Source organism: Buteo buteo, chromosome 12 (assembly GCF_964188355.1).
Source record: "Buteo buteo chromosome 12, bButBut1.hap1.1, whole genome shotgun sequence".
In the NCBI taxonomy this organism is placed as follows: Eukaryota; Metazoa; Chordata; class Aves; order Accipitriformes; family Accipitridae; genus Buteo; species Buteo buteo.
Window position 1 is genome coordinate 11365363 of NC_134182.1, and position 17253 is coordinate 11382615.

The 17253-nt window shown below is 39.0% G+C and overlaps 1 protein-coding gene across 1 annotated transcript in view; it reads left to right on the top strand.

Moving 5' to 3' along the window:
* Positions 1 to 17253, top strand: part of LOC142037924 (spermatogenesis-associated protein 7 homolog) — a 41710-nt gene that overhangs the window by 23500 nt on the left and 957 nt on the right. The window contains exons 6-10 of the mRNA XM_075042660.1: positions 1364 to 1872; positions 2438 to 2498; positions 3768 to 3832; positions 4480 to 4551; positions 7240 to 7297. Of these exons, the coding sequence (XP_074898761.1) occupies positions 1364 to 1872; positions 2438 to 2498; positions 3768 to 3832; positions 4480 to 4551; positions 7240 to 7297 (765 nt within the window). The remainder of the gene's footprint in view (positions 1 to 1363; positions 1873 to 2437; positions 2499 to 3767; positions 3833 to 4479; positions 4552 to 7239; positions 7298 to 17253) is intronic.

Sequence of the window (17253 nt, forward strand, 5' to 3'; positions counted from 1 at the left end):
CACAGCAGTTAAGTGCAGGTTTATTCAGTGTGGTTTTTTATAGTCTAGTCAAACAGAGATAATATTTGACTTTCAGTTTTGCCAACCTGCAGCTATCCTCTCATCTAAATGTTGCTATTCCTACATGGCCTACAATGAGAGGTACCCATGTACATGACTAAAATGTGTCCCTGCACTGACACCATGAATGTGCACGTGCCACTCACAAACCCACACGCATTCTCTTTGCTCCTTTGGCAAATGGAATTAGTATTTTTAACAGAGTATTACATGGATGCCCAGAAAAAAAATTGAGTGAATTTATTGAAATAATTTGGTGATGTGTGTGACAACATTCTTATTAGGATGATTTCTGTGCACAATATTTTCAAGACAACTAAATCCCAATGATTTTTTCAGTATTCCTACTGAACGCAATGCAATAACTTTATGTTGTTTTACAGTATCCTCTGAATTTCAGAATGGTATTTACTGGTAAAAGCAAGACCCTAAAGTAATTAATCCTAATTTTATATAATCTGCCAGATACCAGGAACTGTACAACCTCATGCTAGTGTAAGTAGGCCAGTTCTTCACCAAATTCTGCCAGTGGACCTCACCTCAACAAAGACTTGAAAAAGTTTTCATTCTGCCACAGTCCAGAGTCTCTCTGGGCAAAAATTCCCCAGCAGACTATACTTAGGTTGTAAAACTTTCTATTTATTGAGAATTATAGTGGGCTTACCACTAGATTACCAATTAAGTTGTTTATAAAGAATGTCATCCAATTCAAGCATGTGCATTATTTTGGTTTGTAAAATCTTGCTCCCACTGAGATAAATACCAAAATGATAGGCCACAATTCCACCTATGGTAGTTATGAGGATAACAGTGATTCTGTTTGACTGCAAACTCATGAGATGGAGTCACACTCACACCTGCATGGGTGTACAAGCAGAGAGAATAGAAGATGCCATTGAAGAATGGCTGTGAGATTGCCATTGAGACAGCAGTTCCATAGATGAGAATGTACAATGTCCAAGGAAGAAAGAATCTCATATTCTCCCTCTCTGGGCCCTGGCAAACAAAATGGAACTTCTGTAATTTCCCAAGACTACTTGTCATTAGCAACCTCAACCTTGTAAATAGAAGGAAGGAAAAAGAAACTAGAAAAAGGACTCGTTAACTAGCTCTAGCACAGTAGCAGCGTGGCTTTACTCCTAACTGTGGTTCCTGAAACTCAGCAAGGCATTTAGACCACTTGAGACAGTTTGAAAACAGTTTCTTAAAATTCCTCCTGTGTGAATCAATTTGTAGAAGACACTGTCTTCAGTGAATTGCTTTTACAATTTTTCTGTCAGTTATTTTGTTCTTTAACTTACAGGCAAGGTGGTCACTGTTGGAAAATGGTCATCTAAACTTGAAGTCTGGTCGGAACAACTGTTCCATTACAAAGAGAGAGCAGCCCCCCTCTGTATCTTTTCAGAAGCTCACTTCAAGGACTCCGATGCCAGCTCCTGCTGCAAGAAAGACTATCCAAAATACTGCTCAGCATGCTTTGTCTCAGACTCGTGTTCACAACTCTAGGAGAGACAGATCATCTGCTTCACCACTTCTGCAGTCTCGCATGCATTTAGGCAGTTGCAACAGCAGGAAGACATTTCAAAACTCTTTCAACAAAACATACTCTGGGGACCTCCTTGACAAACATTCAATTTACTTCACAGAAAAGAAGCAACTTTTTATCCCTCAAATCTTAAAGACATCACACCAATCTTTTCTTGTAAAACATAGGTATTATAATCCTCCTCCCCCAAAAAAGATCTCCTCCCCTGGCAGACCATCACTTAAATCAGTAGACATCAATAATGAAAAGAAAAGGTTGTTGCACAGGTACTCAGTTTGTTTATACTTCAGTGCTAAAAGTTAAGTAATTTCACTTTCAAACACATCATTTGAATCATAGAATCATTAAGTTTGGAAAAGACCTCTAAGATCATCCAGTCCAACCATCAACCCAACACCACCATGCCCACAAAACCGTGTCCTGAAGTGCCATGTCTACACGTTTTTTGGACACCTCCAGGGATGGTGACTCCACCACTTCCCTGGGCAGCCTGTTCCAATGCCTGACAACCCTTTCAGTAAAGAAATTTTTCCTAATATCCAATCTAAACCTCCCCTGCCTCAACTTGAGGCCATTTCCTCTTGTCCTATCACTAGTTACTTGATAGAAGAGACCAGCACCCACCTCACTACAACCTCCCTTCAGGTAGTCGTAGAGAGCGATAAGGTCTCCCCTCAGCCTCCTTTTCTCCAGACTAAACAACCCCAGTTCCCTCAGCTGCTCCTCATAAGACTTGTGCTCCAGGCCCCTCACCAGTTCATTGCCCTTCTTTGGACATGCTCCAACATAACTGAAGCGTAACTGTTTTTCACTGTGCTTTTAATCTTTCAGATTTTTAGAAGACGCACATGCGAGACCACATTCAGTTCACTTTTCTCAGCAGCCACTTGAGGTTGGTGCACCCAGTTAGTTACAAAGAAAAAGAATGGAGCCCACTGTTCATACACAAAATTTGTCCTGGTTGTGTGGAAATGAGATGGATAATGGAATCGTTGGCTTTGGGGGATATATGTTAAGATCAAAACCAAAAAATTAAATCATCTTCTGAGAAGTCACTAAGATTGCAATTGAGAAATCTAGCATGCGTGGCTAGATAGGGTCAACAGACTTCTGTGAATAAGATAGATAGAAAAAGCTAACGTAACTGGTCTCTCTGAGAAACACAAATGAGGCATTATGTGATGTGAAAAACAGTGTATTCCAACACAAATCTGTTCTGAAAGCAGAGCTTTTTCCTACTTGACTGACGTCTTGCTGCACTCCTAATATTTTAAGCGGTCATTTCAGCTTTTGGTTGATTTACAGCCTTTCACTCAATCCAAATAACTTGGAGACCAGGAATGTCCACGCAAAGCCCAATCACTCAGCCTACAGTCGGTACTGTAGTATGCCATACAAGACTTTGTCTGGAAGTTGCACTCCATTAGTCACCTGGATTTTTAAGATGAATGGGTGATTACTTTAGTGAATTTTAGTGCTTTTAAATATAAGGGATGCTTAACAGCAGCCAAAGCCATGCATGATAGAGAGGTTTTGTATGATTCCTTGGCCCACTTGCCCCTTTACAGAAACAGTGTTGAATTTCTACACAGGTCAGCCAAGGCACCTCAGGCATAATTTGTGATAGCCCTATGCTAGCTAGGACTATTCCATTCCTTGTTCCAACAACCAAACCCTTCATTTTACAACATTATCAAGAGAAGCTCCTATTCCCATTTGATAATCCACAGCAAAAGATAATTTCAATATCAATCTGGTTTTCTAAGTCTTCTTTCAAAGATACAAACATATTTTGCACATCCTTTTAAAGAAAAAGGTGTCTTATTTTAATAAGGTCTGCAAATATTTTCTATTCTGTCAGAACTTTTGATTTCCTGTATAGTGTTTACATCATTTTTCTCAGGTTATACAAGCTTGTTTCCATTTCTGTTAACACGAACCTACCTAATAATAATACTTTTTCTTTATTTATACGAGTGATTGACACTCAAGACATTTATTTAATATGAGCTGGCATGTCACTTCAGTATGATGTTGTTGTGATTTTGATATGTTATGAAATCAGATCATTTCCCCTGGTGCTCTGAATGGAAATATAAAATGTTAATACAAAGACAATTAAAAAAAAAATCTGCTTTTCTCCTTTACTTGTTTGTGACAGAACCATGAGTTATGGATTCCCAATTCTGAAATGCCACTTTCTCTAGGATCACAATTTGAAGAAAAGTAAGTTAAATATTCGTTTATTCCTTTTAACTATTTAAAAGTTTTATATCAAAATATTAAAGTAGGAATCTAGTGGAAAGCTGAAAACATGGCACAAGAGCCTATTACCAATGGCTTTATGCAGTGAGTAGAAGGGACTCTATTAGGGATACAGGATTCATCTACTTGCTTGGGAAGTGTGGGATCAGAAAGTTGGAAGAGGTTTCCTGACTCATACCACCCAGTCCCCTCTTACTATAGGCAAACTAAATATGTTAAGAATAAGTAAATAATAAATAAATAAACAATGTTAATAATAATAATAATTTATCTTATAATACCTACACTTTGTTCATTGGAACTATTTTTTTAACTGATTATTCACAAAAGGCATAGATTTTCTTGATTAATGAAATTAATGGATTAACGTAATTAGGGAGTTGACCAACAGAGCTATGAAAATCAGTCATTTAAAAAAGCATAAACCTGAATAGTAAAAAAATGCAGACTAGTAAATAGATTCATCAGTTTTGGATATGTTGGCAAAATTCTTTATTTGAGTTAGTTTAATTACTCTACAACTGCTACCTCTTTGGATGGTATTCTAAACCTCATTTGTATCCAGTGTATGTTAAAGAAAGATGCTAACAGCTTGTGTGTTTGTATAGAGAAGAAGAGTATCTTCATTTTCTTCAAGATCTTACAAATGATATTTTGATTAGAAGTTGTTATCACAAAAAGTAAGTAAGTGCTTTGCATTTCTTATTTATTCCTTGAGAAACAAAATTTTGACCAATTATTCAATCAGTGTAAAGAATTGGTGGTTTTAATGAGGTTAAAGTGAAACTTAAAATCAGTTTAATTTGATGAATACTTTTGTGACTGCACTTCATAGGAATCATGATTTAAACTGAGAAGCTGAACAGAAAATATTTTCAGCCAGCCTTGTATTTCCCAGTGACTTCTAGTAGAAACATGGAAACATCATATTCTCTGACCCTGTTCTCAAACTCATTCCCTTATATAGTATGGCAACAGACATTATTGTTATGACAGTCTCATTCCAGTTCCCAGTCAATCCTGAGCTAGCAAGCTATAGAGCTGCAATGAGTCTTCCCTAGCAAAGTACATCATAGCAAGATTTTGTACTTAGAATTATTCCTCCCTCCCGTAAGAGCGAAATAAATAAATGCAATAATTACTTTCTTTAGGATGTATGCGCCATCAAGTTAATGATCGACACATAAAGGTTAGAGCCAAATGCCCCCAGTGCTGCTGGTGTGTAACTGCAGCATCCTTTTCTGGTTTCATGTTCTGTCTGTGACATCCTGTCACACACGCACACCACCTTGCACTCCCGTTTCTGATAGAAAACTATCTCATTTCTAATATTTAGAGAGCTGTGATAAACCACAGGTCTGTAGGCCTGCTAAAAGTGACAACACTGTGTGCTCCTTTTTTATGCCATTTCCTGGCCTGCATCTTAAATGGGAGAAACTGCTCCTTTGATAGAGGATTTAACCCCAATGTTTAAGATTTCAGTCTTTGTTAAGTGCTGTGCTTTGATGTTGGAGAGATGCTAACCCCCTGAAAACAATCAAACTCAGTCTGACACCAAACCAAGATATTTTCCTTTCTATCTACAGCATTTCAGTCAAAATCCCTAAGGCTTTTTTAAATATATATATAATTTTAAGTGGCCTTTAACACAAGTGGTTAGTTTGTTTTCTGAGCAATCAGTTACAGGTAAGATTTCTCCTCCTTCCTTCTAGGTATAGCAGTTTTCAGACAAACTTCAAGGCCCAAATTAGAAGTGAATTTACTGGTTACACTGGGAGAAACAGTAGTAGATTTGAAAAACACTGACTCACCACACATTGAAAAGCTTGCTAAGTATCATGCCTGCCCATACATACAGTTAAAAATGAAATAACATTAAAATAAAATAAAACCTCAAAAGGCTACTGTGCGTCAGCCTCCATATTAACAGGAGGATTAGTATCCTTCAGAAAATAAGTTTTTTCTCTATAGATAGTGAAAACCAAACAAGAGAACACAAACTTTTACCTGTATGATGCAACGGCAGCAGGGGCCATGTGTGTGTTCCACATTGAGCCCAACTCAGAATGTTGTGGGGCACCAGAGTGTCCATGCTCAAGCTTGTAGGGTGAAAGGACTGCTCTGTCGACATTAGATGAAGGTTGTTTAGATGCTGTGCACTCTTCCCTTGAAAATAAAGGTTACTAAAAATACATGAAAAATCATCCCTTGTTTTCTTGGGTAGTGTCTAATAACAGAACTTAATTTCTCTGCAGAATAGAAGTGAACAATCAATAGTGGCCTTTCATTTTAAATCAGAAGTTGAATTTCTAAATAGATTTTGTGACAGACTAGAAAAGACACAAGTAATGGCCTTACCTAACCTGCTGCAGGATTATGATAGACACATATTTTTAAATCTCCATTTGTTTAGACCAGTTTCTCTACAGATAAAATCATAAATGCCCTCCCAATTCAAATACACAATATACAACCAAAACAGCTCTGCTGAGCCCTCCAGCTCATTGCAGATATTTTCATTCTTTATGATTGCCTGAAAACGCAACCACTGGGTTAGATTAAACTGAGTTATGATTGCAGTTAGGTTTTTATTTTTAACAATGGTCATCACCATGAGCATATCTTTTGCTTGCAGTTGGTCATAGCCATAAAAAAAAACCCCAAACCCAGAGAGCACTTTCTGAAGGCATCTCTTTCCCTAGTACACCTAGTTAACAAAAGTATGGCTATGAAAGTTCAACCTTCAGTGTTTCCCTTAAAAGTTACTGAAAAGGAGGCCCAAGAACAAAGAGACCATGCAAATGACCTTCAGAGGTCTAAAAACTGTTGGCTAGAGGCAGTTCAAAAGTCCTCTTTGAGTAATGCAGTATCCTGGACAAAGGAATTACAGCTATAAATGAATCTTGGAAGCTGCCTGCAGTACTGCCCAGCACGCCAGTACCCTCAGCAGTTTCACCGTTAATGTGGTGGGACGGTACTTGACAGTAGCAACAGAGAGACAGGCTCCACTGAAATACAGAGGGGGACTACTATGTTGCGATGGAGAGCACCAATACTCATATTTGTATTAAACGTAGAAGAAGAAATAGGAATAATATACATGAAAGACTGTCCCTGGCACGGTTCCTGCCAAACTGCATGCACTTGCAATGAGAATATTCAACAATCTTAAAATTTTTAAGATTTTATTTTTTAAATCCATTTACAGGTACAGTAGGGAGAGGGGATAGACCAAAAGTGAAAAGTTGGGATGTATTTTAAGCAATCGGAAAGACAGACTGAGTGGTATTTTTCATTTGGAAGTACATGGCCTTTGAACAGTCTTTTTTTTTTTTTTCACTGATGTTCCTTTTTATTCTTTTTTTAAGGGCATTAGAAGAAGTATTTCAAATGCACATTAAAAATAAGAGGCATAACCTTGATGAGGTGAGCAAAAAATGTCTATTATTAAATATCCTGTCATCGCCAGTAGAAACGTTGTATATCAATGCTGAGCAACAATTTATGGCAGATCAACTGCTATGCACTTTAAATACAAGGAGAGGAGAAACTAATTCTGCAAGAGCAGCAGTAAGGGTGTTTCCCATGGAGGACTGGTGAAGAGAGATTTTTCTGTACATTTTTGTGTATTACTCTAATAAGGTTTCTAAAAGACAGATAATCTACTTAGCATACAGAATGGCTTTAATTACATAAAACCTGTTTATGAAGAATGTTTGTTGCTGCACTTTTTTGCTGTGACTGCTGTTTTCTGGAGTAGACCAGCATGAGAGACTTGCAGGCTGCACGTAGATTCAGTAAGAAGATGATGGTTTTTTGATAGCTTCCTTTTAGGAGTTCGGTCACCAGAGCAGAATATAAAACTCTGAGTTCAACATTAAGGCTCCCCATGCAGTGCCTGCTGAGAATTATACACCTCAAAATGCTTATCTGAACATCTCACATGCTGAGAGGGAAGCAGCCTATGGAGACACAGTAGGAAATGCCAGGCACAAATACACAGCCACAGTCCTGGCTCTCTCCTCTGCAAGTCTGGCATCTTACCTAGGATGAGCGAAAGCACCTCTGCCTGTTTTAATCCAGATCTTAAAGCCCTCTCCTGAGAGCCGGAGAGTTATAACTGCTCTTTGAAAAATTGGAAAGAACACACTGTTTTCCTTTTAAAAGTCATTCACAGAGAAGATGGTATTAGCAGTGTTGTTATCTTTGCTATTATCCCAGACTTACTGAAGCATTTGCCCATGAAATGAGGTAGGCAGATTCCCATGCCTTCCTGAGACTAGGGAGACCCAAATCCAACACCACACCTCATGAGCAGATGATTCAAATGGACCTTTGAACTAGTTGCTGTAGGTTAAATAGTAGGAGCAAAATGGGAGGCACTAGCACTATAAACTGAGGTTGCAGCACTCATTTAAAAGGCACCAGGTTTTCCTCCTTCCCAATACTGTGAAATATAAATTCTTTCTTCTGTACAGTCTCTGTATTAGAGAAAAAAAGGAAAGAAAAACACATTCCTAAGGGCCTGGAGCAGAACTGTGAGCTCCACAGACAGTGCAAGAGTTTAGTCACAGTCTTCCACTTGCATTGCCTGCCAACTGCTTGTCGGAGGTTCCCTGCCCACTGCACAGGACTTGGGTTGTGGCACTCTTTCGTCCCACGCTTGTCCCATGTCCTGCAGGGGGTGAGGCTGCTAATTCTAGCCTTGAGAGTGATTTGATGCTTGAGTCCTCCTCTAGATCTGACTTTAAAGGCCTCTGTAGAGGAAGGCATTTCATTCGGTCTGATGATCCACAGGATTCACGGTCAGGGGTTTGGACTTTGCATTCTAAAGCTCATATTGCTGCAGCAGATTCAGGGGAGAACATTTCTGAGGAACTAGCATAGTATGGCTTTTAAATGGGCTACCTTTGCTTATTTGTTTCTGCAAATTTGTAATGTTGCCGTTTAGTATTGTACTTTCTTCACACTAGGCATGTGGGAGTTACGCATATGCTTTGCACGAGGAATAAGTAACAGTCAAAGGAATTCTAAAATAATTAGAGTGCAGAATGTTATTTTGTCTTTAAAAGTGCCATGATTAGGAGAGAGATGGTGTTTTGGTATCTGTTTAGATGCTGGTCTGAGTGACAGTCAGTAGGTGGCAAAAGTGTAAGAGGAAAAATCCGAGCTGAAATTAATGAATTTTAAGTGAGTTTTGTGGGGGGAAGAAAAAAATTCAGCAACTGCACCTGTGTTTGAAAGGATATGTAATTTACATCTGACTAGAGGATGCTGAGCATATTTGTAAGGTCAGCTCTTGCAAGGCTCTGAGCACCTTAGAGAGAGCTGAGATTCCTTTAATAGGAGACTGAAGGTACTTGATTCCTTCCAGAAGGATGAGTTTGTAAACAGTAGTGAATTTTTACTATATCCTGTTGCAACGTATTTGATATCTAGCAATGTATTGTTCTGCATCTAAGTAGAGCTTAAGCCTGATGTTTTCCTTTCCAAAAATACTGACTGAAGACTTTGAAGAACCAAGGAAAAGGGGAATAAAATTAATTGGCTGAGAACAGACTTAAAGGATTTTTTAAACCACATATTTGCATGTTTATTCATGCAACGATGAAAGGAAAAAGACCAAACCTGCCTCTATATATTAGAAGGATGTAACATGCACAGGAAAAAGTGTTCTTTGGAAAGATTAAATGGAACTGTAAGCATAACCTACACCAGGAGAAGCTTGTGGGCAATGACATTTATTAGAACAGGCACAGTTCCCACAAGAGAAGTAATGGAAGCTGAATCGCTTTGAGACTTGTAAAAGTGAATTGGCCAGTGGATGGAAAGGAATTCATAGTGAGTGGACTTTTTGTCGTACAAAAATATATTTTTCTCTTTTATGTTGTTGTCTTCTGTTTTCTGGACCAGATAGACAAAATAAGATGAAAACATTTGTCAAGGTCTTTGCAGTGTTTTTTTTAACCCATGCTGGATGCCTGCCAGCTGTTATTTGGGTACTTCCTTCTCTGGGCTCTGCTCTTCTGTGTACTTGCTATCCAAAACGAACACCCCTCTCCAAGTTCCTGCTGGCACTTATTCCAGCACAGTGCCTGAGATCCGTTCCCTGAAACAACCTCCACTCTGGTCTACTGCCAGTCCATGCATCGTGAGGATGCTTAAACCCATCCAATTGCATTGCCTCACCCACCATCCGTGTTTGGCCATGCAGCACAGCCAAACAATCCTCACCACTTACCAGGGAATTCGCAGCTCCAGTACCTGTAGCCTCTTCTCCAGCTTTGAGAAAGAAAGTAGCACCATCACTCTTCCAGAGGGAAGGTTAGACACCCAATGGGATGTTACATGGTGACTGAAGGGAAGAAAGTAATTAATTGCCTAATTCTGTTGGTGGGGGGGGGGGGGGGAGGAAAAAAAAAAAGATGGTAACTGCATAGCAGGGACGGAGAGAATGAAGAAAGAGTAGGAGACACATACATGGAGGAAAGAAGGACAGTGCCTCGAAGACAAAAGCCTTTTAAGATGACTAGCACCTTCACCTTTGACGTTATTCTCTAGGTACCTACATGGCATAGTTATTGGTGTAAAGTGGGGCATGGAGGGCACTGGACTCCAGCCCAAGGCAATTTTCAATCTGGTTCATCAAGGTATGTCTGAGGAGCAATTTTCTTTGCTTTAGAACATGCAATTTCAAATAGTGTGCCCAGGAGAAAGCATGCACCACTCCTCCCACCAAGATTTATTTCTGCTGTTCACACTGTTTTACTGCCTCTGCAGATTGCATTCTCTGGACTGCTTAGAAACCATCAGCTGAGGGTTCTTTTCACCCACCTAGCCCTGGAGGTTCAAACATTCCTTTATGTTTTAGAACTATATTTTTTTTCTAGCACTATATTTTTTTTCTTTATTAAGAAACCGGAGAGTTTTTCTAACAAATTTTCAAAGAGCAAACAGGTCCCCTATTTTCTGTAGTAATGAATTGGTCTCCACTCAGGAAAGCTTGTAAAACTTTATCTAGCCACTTGCTCAAATCCAACATCACACAGTTTTATACCTATAGAAGTGCAAGGATGACATTTCAGCTGCAGAATAGTGGTCTTAAAACATGATCCATACTCAGATACAATTCAAGAAGCCATCAATTCCATGAAAAATATTTCCTTAAAAAGAATAAAATGCTGGTCCTTGCTAAGAGGTACAGGTAAAAGAAGAGCTCTTAGAATCCAGGAGAGTGGAAAAAATGTCACTCCTGGGCTTGAAATAGCCACTGAAATGGGTCTGTAAGTGCATCATTTCAGGAAATTGATGGGAAACTAACACAGCACCTGCAGAGGTGTGAGATCCAATGCCCGTCTGTCTTCCAGTGAGCAAACTGTTCCAAGTAACTTATTTCCTGGAATTTTATCATATAAAGCCAAGAGCTCCTGAAGACACAAAGTAATATCTTACACTTGGTTTATGCCTTTCCTTTTAGGAGGATCATAAAGCATTCATTCTCAAAAAAATGCCGTGTAAAGACACCAAAAGATTTACCTCAGGTGAGGGGGAGGTAGAAGACAGCTGATAAATGGCACCCAGCACTGTTACCAAACATTTCAGGACAGGAACATAGAACAGCATAGGCAGCTGAATGCCACAGTGGTGTGAAAGCTGAAAGGCCATCTTACTCAACCAAATAAAATTATTTGCTTTGATTACTCTGAGTATGTATATATACTTTTGATATACTGTAAGTATAGCCTCAGTGATAAGACCTGGCAGGAAATGTCATAGGGTCTTTCATAGCCAGTAGTGGAAAGGTCTATTTTTACATTTCTAAGGCAAAAAAATCCTTTTTGATGTACCACACCCCAGCACTATCCTGAGTCACACCGACGCAGACATGGGAGAAAGCAACCTCCGCTTAATCCCCAGCAGTATCTCTACATGTTCTTTGCCCTTCCCTTCTTCAAGTGCCATACCCTTTCTACTTAGCCCATCTGGTCTCACGGGATTGCCTTAGGAGGAGATATATCAGCAGACAAGTGTGCTTTAGGATGCTAATGCAATAATTACTGGCTTAATCATCAAAGTGAATAAGCAATTTACCTACAGGTCCTTTCAGCACTGTGCACTGTTACCATTTAAATACAGATTTTTGTAATGTACCATAATTAGATACTGCACATGAGAAAGTTTTAAAAGTAAACCAGTAAAAGTGAAAATGACTGCTGTGAGATGAGCACAGGACCCAAGTTCATTCTTCTTACAACAGAAAATGTCAGTGATCTGGTATGTGGAAACTTTCTTCCAAACCAGTACTGACCCAGTGGCCCCATCACAGGCAGAAGGGGAAATGTCCTGTGAAACAAGTTCTCTTCTGCATAGGGAATATTCTATTTTGGCAAAGTGGCATGGCTAATATTTTTAGAAATTCCAGTGCAAATAGTTTCATTTCAATTTCTTAAATTTCTTCTGAAGTTTCAATTGGGCTTGCTCGTTTCACTGCCTGCTCTAGCAGTATATACTGCATAGCTGAGTATAGTGAAATGTTATTCCAGTTCTTCCCATTTCATATGCACATTCAACTGTGTTCATGCAGTGGCAAATACCAGTTTCTTCAAGTACACGGGTATCTGCCTATGTAAGCCAGGAGACAATTGTAAAATACAAAATAGATGAGTATCACGTAAACACGGTTCATCTCACAACTACAGGACACGCATACAATAGAATCTTCACACCTGCATAACTGACAGCTTTTATTACCTTAGCCAAGCCTAACCCAGACCATGCTTTAGTTATATGTCAGAAAGCTTCAAAATGAGATCTAGAGGGGAAAAGAGAGGAAAGGCAACACTTGCATAGTTAAAACACAGGATCAAATCTGCTGGCTCAGCACCATGCAGGTCTGGCCACAAGCTCTCACAGCCCTCAGCCTTCCATAGCCTTGGCTGCTGTACTGGATTTTTCCCTTTTGTTGAAGGTTCACTTTAGTAGTCAGCTCAGCAAAACAGAACACAGAAGATATAAAATTACCTTATAATATTTACAAAGAGCAGCTTTTTAAATAACTTTTTGATTAGTTCAGAAATTATTATAAGAATCACTTTAGAGCTATGAAAGAGGTTTTAAAGTTGCTCTTTTCACTGTTCTTGGGCATTTCTTAATGTCTATCAAGGCTATAAACGTCTCAAAAGAAAAAGAAATCCCTTGACATTGAAGACTACAAATCTCATCTGTCAGTTTGACAAAGCATGTGCACAGAGAAATCCATTGGGTCCCTATCACAAGGTGTTTGGATTGCTCCATAGTTTCTGAACACTAGTATGCTGAGCTAGAAAAGTGATTCCTTTTGAAGGATGGGACATTATGTGTTTTTAGCTCACAGAGAGTGGATTATCCATTGTCCTTAATGCGTTTCAACAAGAACAACTACTTTTCTGTTAAAGTGCTTAGAACTGAATGCCCATCGTAATGACCTTCAAATTGAACTAGAGTTTTAAGATTTTCCCAATAAGTTCCTCAGAATCTGCTGAACAGCTTTTAACTCCGTCCATCCTTTGTCCCTTTCTACATGGCAGCTTCTAGACTCCATTTCGTGTCATGAATACCCACAGGTCTTTTTCCACAGAACAAAGAGAGGCCATCGTGATTATCATCTCTTAATAAAGCAAAATTCTGTGGGGATGATATAGTAATCCTAATTGATTAACCCATAATCCATTTTCCATTCGATTCATTCTTACTGTAATATTAATAATTTTCTCAGTCTTGAGCAAGTCAAACTGCACTGGTCAGCCTCTCAGTCCATTCTGCAATCATTTGCCATTCAGAATGTACTCCTGTATTTTTCAAGATAGGTGAACTTTTTGCCTGCTTACTAAGTGGAATCCAAACTGCAGACTGCATATTTCATCACCATTTTCCCTTTGCCCATTACAATTATACTGGATCACTGATGCATTTAGCTCAAATGGTCTTAGCTCTTTTTAAGGCTGAAAGAGATAAACACATGGGGTTGCAGGAAAACATAAAAAAGAGCCTGTTTTGCTCCAGTGAATTCTGGAACTTCAAGCTGGTGTCTTACCTCTGAGGATTCTGTGCACATGGTTCATAACCTTAGACTATATGGAGTACTAGGCTATGATTTAGTAGCAGTCTTCCACATTATTCTTACAAAGAAAAGGTAAATTTGCTGCTTAGGTAACATGTTTCGTGGAGCTCTGCTCCATGGTAGCTTACTGCATTCAGGCTCTTATCTTCCCACAGGCACTTATGACAGAAGAGGTCACACCAAGGGAAGGGGGATAAAGGTGAGAGCCAAGTGCTTTCAAGCAGTTACCTGCATTGTAGATGCCTAAAGACATTCCTGTACAGGCACAGGTGCACCCCAGATGTTACTCAAACATTGCTAGTGCTGTAATAGCTGCAATCTTTTAAAGCAGTTCTTGCTTCTAACTTTGGCTGCTATTTAGTGTAGATGGAAACTGCATCTGCAGTGTTAAAACTAAATTCTCCACTGCAAAGTTGCAAGAATGTTCTTGCAACGTATTGTGACTCCTGACTAACTCAACTCCCGTGCTTTTACTGGAGCAGTTTCAGGCACACAGCCTTTTGCCATGGCCAGTTCAACAGTCTCCTCAAACGATCGGCTGTGTTTTGCCTACCTACACTCGCTGCAGTTTTGTTTTGATATTGGATTGTTTTTCACCACCTCTTCTGAAGTCTTGCCTCTGTGCTTCTTCCCAGCATGGGATGCATTTTCCAGGGGGATTTAGTTATAACAGAGATAATCTGAACTGCAAAATTTTTTGCAAATGAAAGATAAAGTCTCTGAGACTACTTGAGTGAGCTAGAGAAAATAAATGAATGAGATAGTGGGGACAAAAGTGAAACACCTACTTAACTGAAACCTCATTTCAGTCTTTTTCTCCAGTTAATTAAGTATTGAGGAAAATGGATGCAGAAAGCACATTTTAAAGCAATCAAGTACTGCCAGAAATCAAACCAGCAATTTGAAAAGAGAACAACACTGCTTTCTGCCATCTGACAAAATAAGATATTTGACAGGGAACAAGATGTGCAGTACTGGTTAATTGAGAGGCAAGGAGAAGAATAATCATAGCTACATTACTGCATTTATAGAAGTATCTCCAGTGTACCACAGGGACAATGCAAATTTGTGGAATCCTCCTGCCTGCCACAGCAAGCCAGCAATCACTTACATTCCCATCAACATTTTTACAATGTACCTTTGGCAGCAATGCAGAAATAGCAACTGTGGTGGCTGAAACCAGGAGACTTGCCTTTAAAATGACTATAAAATCCCACACTTTCCTCTGCTGGCGACAATACAGGATAAGAAACAAGTGGGGAAGAAATCTTCATTAACGCTTGCTCTCTTTTGTTAGAGCTCCTCAGAGCACAGTACAACCCTTTACCAGTTCACGGGGTATGGAATATGGCTATTCCAGCATCAGTCCTATAACAGGTTAGGTTGACTGTGTGTTTTTTCTAAGTGTCAGCTTTAGAGCAAAGACAAGACTTTAGTTTTCCCACCTTTTAGTTCTAAGCTGTAGCCAAACACAGTGTGAACTCTATCCATGAACTTATCTACATTTTGGAAGCTCTGGCAGAACTTTCAAGGCTATATTCTCTTTCCTGCAGTTGATTCACTAACCTTCGATTTTATCCATGTCATTTTAGCACATTAAAATGATGCTTACAACACAGGCAGCATGCTGCTGTGTCAAAGAAGCCAGCAATGGGCATCAAGACACCTGAACAAATCAATCATTTGGTACCTTTCGCATTCATACTAAAAACACTATGTAAAGGGATGTGCAGTTAGTGGGAGCTTCTTATTTAGATTCCTTGATATAAACCAATACTTCCACGTGTAACAGCCTGTCTCAGCAGAAGATTTGTTGATCTGAAGATAATATCAGAAGCCAGACACCAAACACTTAAATAAAAAGAGAGGTAAAAGAGCAGCTAACCAAGTTAAACAAGCAGTTAAGCAAGTAGGACATCTGGGAATCACAAAACAGAGTCTTTCCCTCTGTAATTGCTCACAAGAAATTGACAAGAAAAAAAATCCAAAAGGATGAAGTATCACTCATCTCCATTACCACTTTTAGCCACCACGATTTGAATCTAAGTTTATTAAAAAGGATCCAAACCATGCTCCTCAGGAGAACTAAAATCTTCAATCGGTCAGTGCCAATGACTAAAGCCACACATACCTTTAAATATCAACAATAGTACTGAAAACAGATTATTTTTCAGCACAGGTCAAAAGAACACAAAGGAATATTTCCCTTTCTCTACAGTGAAAAAAGCAAAGCAGTCCCCAACCAGAGTAATTTCCCACTCCTGTTTTGCCTCTTAAAAAAAAAAAAAAAAATCAGTAATGTGATGTAGATACACAGACTTTGTGAAAAAGGCAATCTTCCTTCACAGTATCAAAAGCATTTAAACTTTATTTCATGTGGTACTCAGCAGGCCTTCTAAATAAAGGAACCCTGAAACACCATCCAGTACTAAGATTCTCACGAAGCTTTTATCTGTTTAATTTATGAAGCATAGTAGCAGAAAAGCAAAATACAGAAAGCTGTTGATTTTTTTTGTGCACCCATCTATCATCAGTGCATTCACCCAAGTATTTCAACAGCTGAATTGTCCGTAGAGATCATGATTTGTCTGCTGTTAAAAAAGTGTCCAGGAAGACAAATAAAACAATGCAAAAAGCTAAGCAGATTTAGCTATTTTATAGCTACATCCTGTTTTTCTAAGTTCCACATAGTTTCTGAATTCTACACTGAAATAAGTGCTTGGGTGTGCCTATGTGTGTCAGAGAATATGCACATCACGTACATGTAACAGAGAAGTTATGCCTATCCCCTATCACTAGAACTACAGACATATTAGTCCATATTTTAAGCAAATCCACAATATTGCTTTTGAATACCGCTATTGCAATCTGCTTTCACAGTAGTCCACCATGTATTCAGTTGTCAACATCTTTAAGAAGTTCAAACAGCTGTTTTCAATTACTGTTTTCTGCAGGGAATTACTGGCAGCCTTTTGTAATTTGTGGCTATTTAGGATAAGGTAGCAAAAGCAGAGGAAGGTGGAGTCATTTTAAAGGTTAGACAGCAGAAAGCTCAAACAGCAGGAACAAGAATCAGACAGCTGAAACCAGTTCTGGGACAAATTGAAGTGTTCTCACCACAGAGGTGGCAGCTGGGCCATGGAGTGACAGACATTACTTTCCCTACTGTATAGAGTGTTTACATTGTTCAGCTATGTTTCCCTGTCTAAAAGGAACTCATTTGCAATGTACAGTACAAAGAAAATCCCCATTAGATGCCTGTTGCAGTTTTCTCTGTCATCAC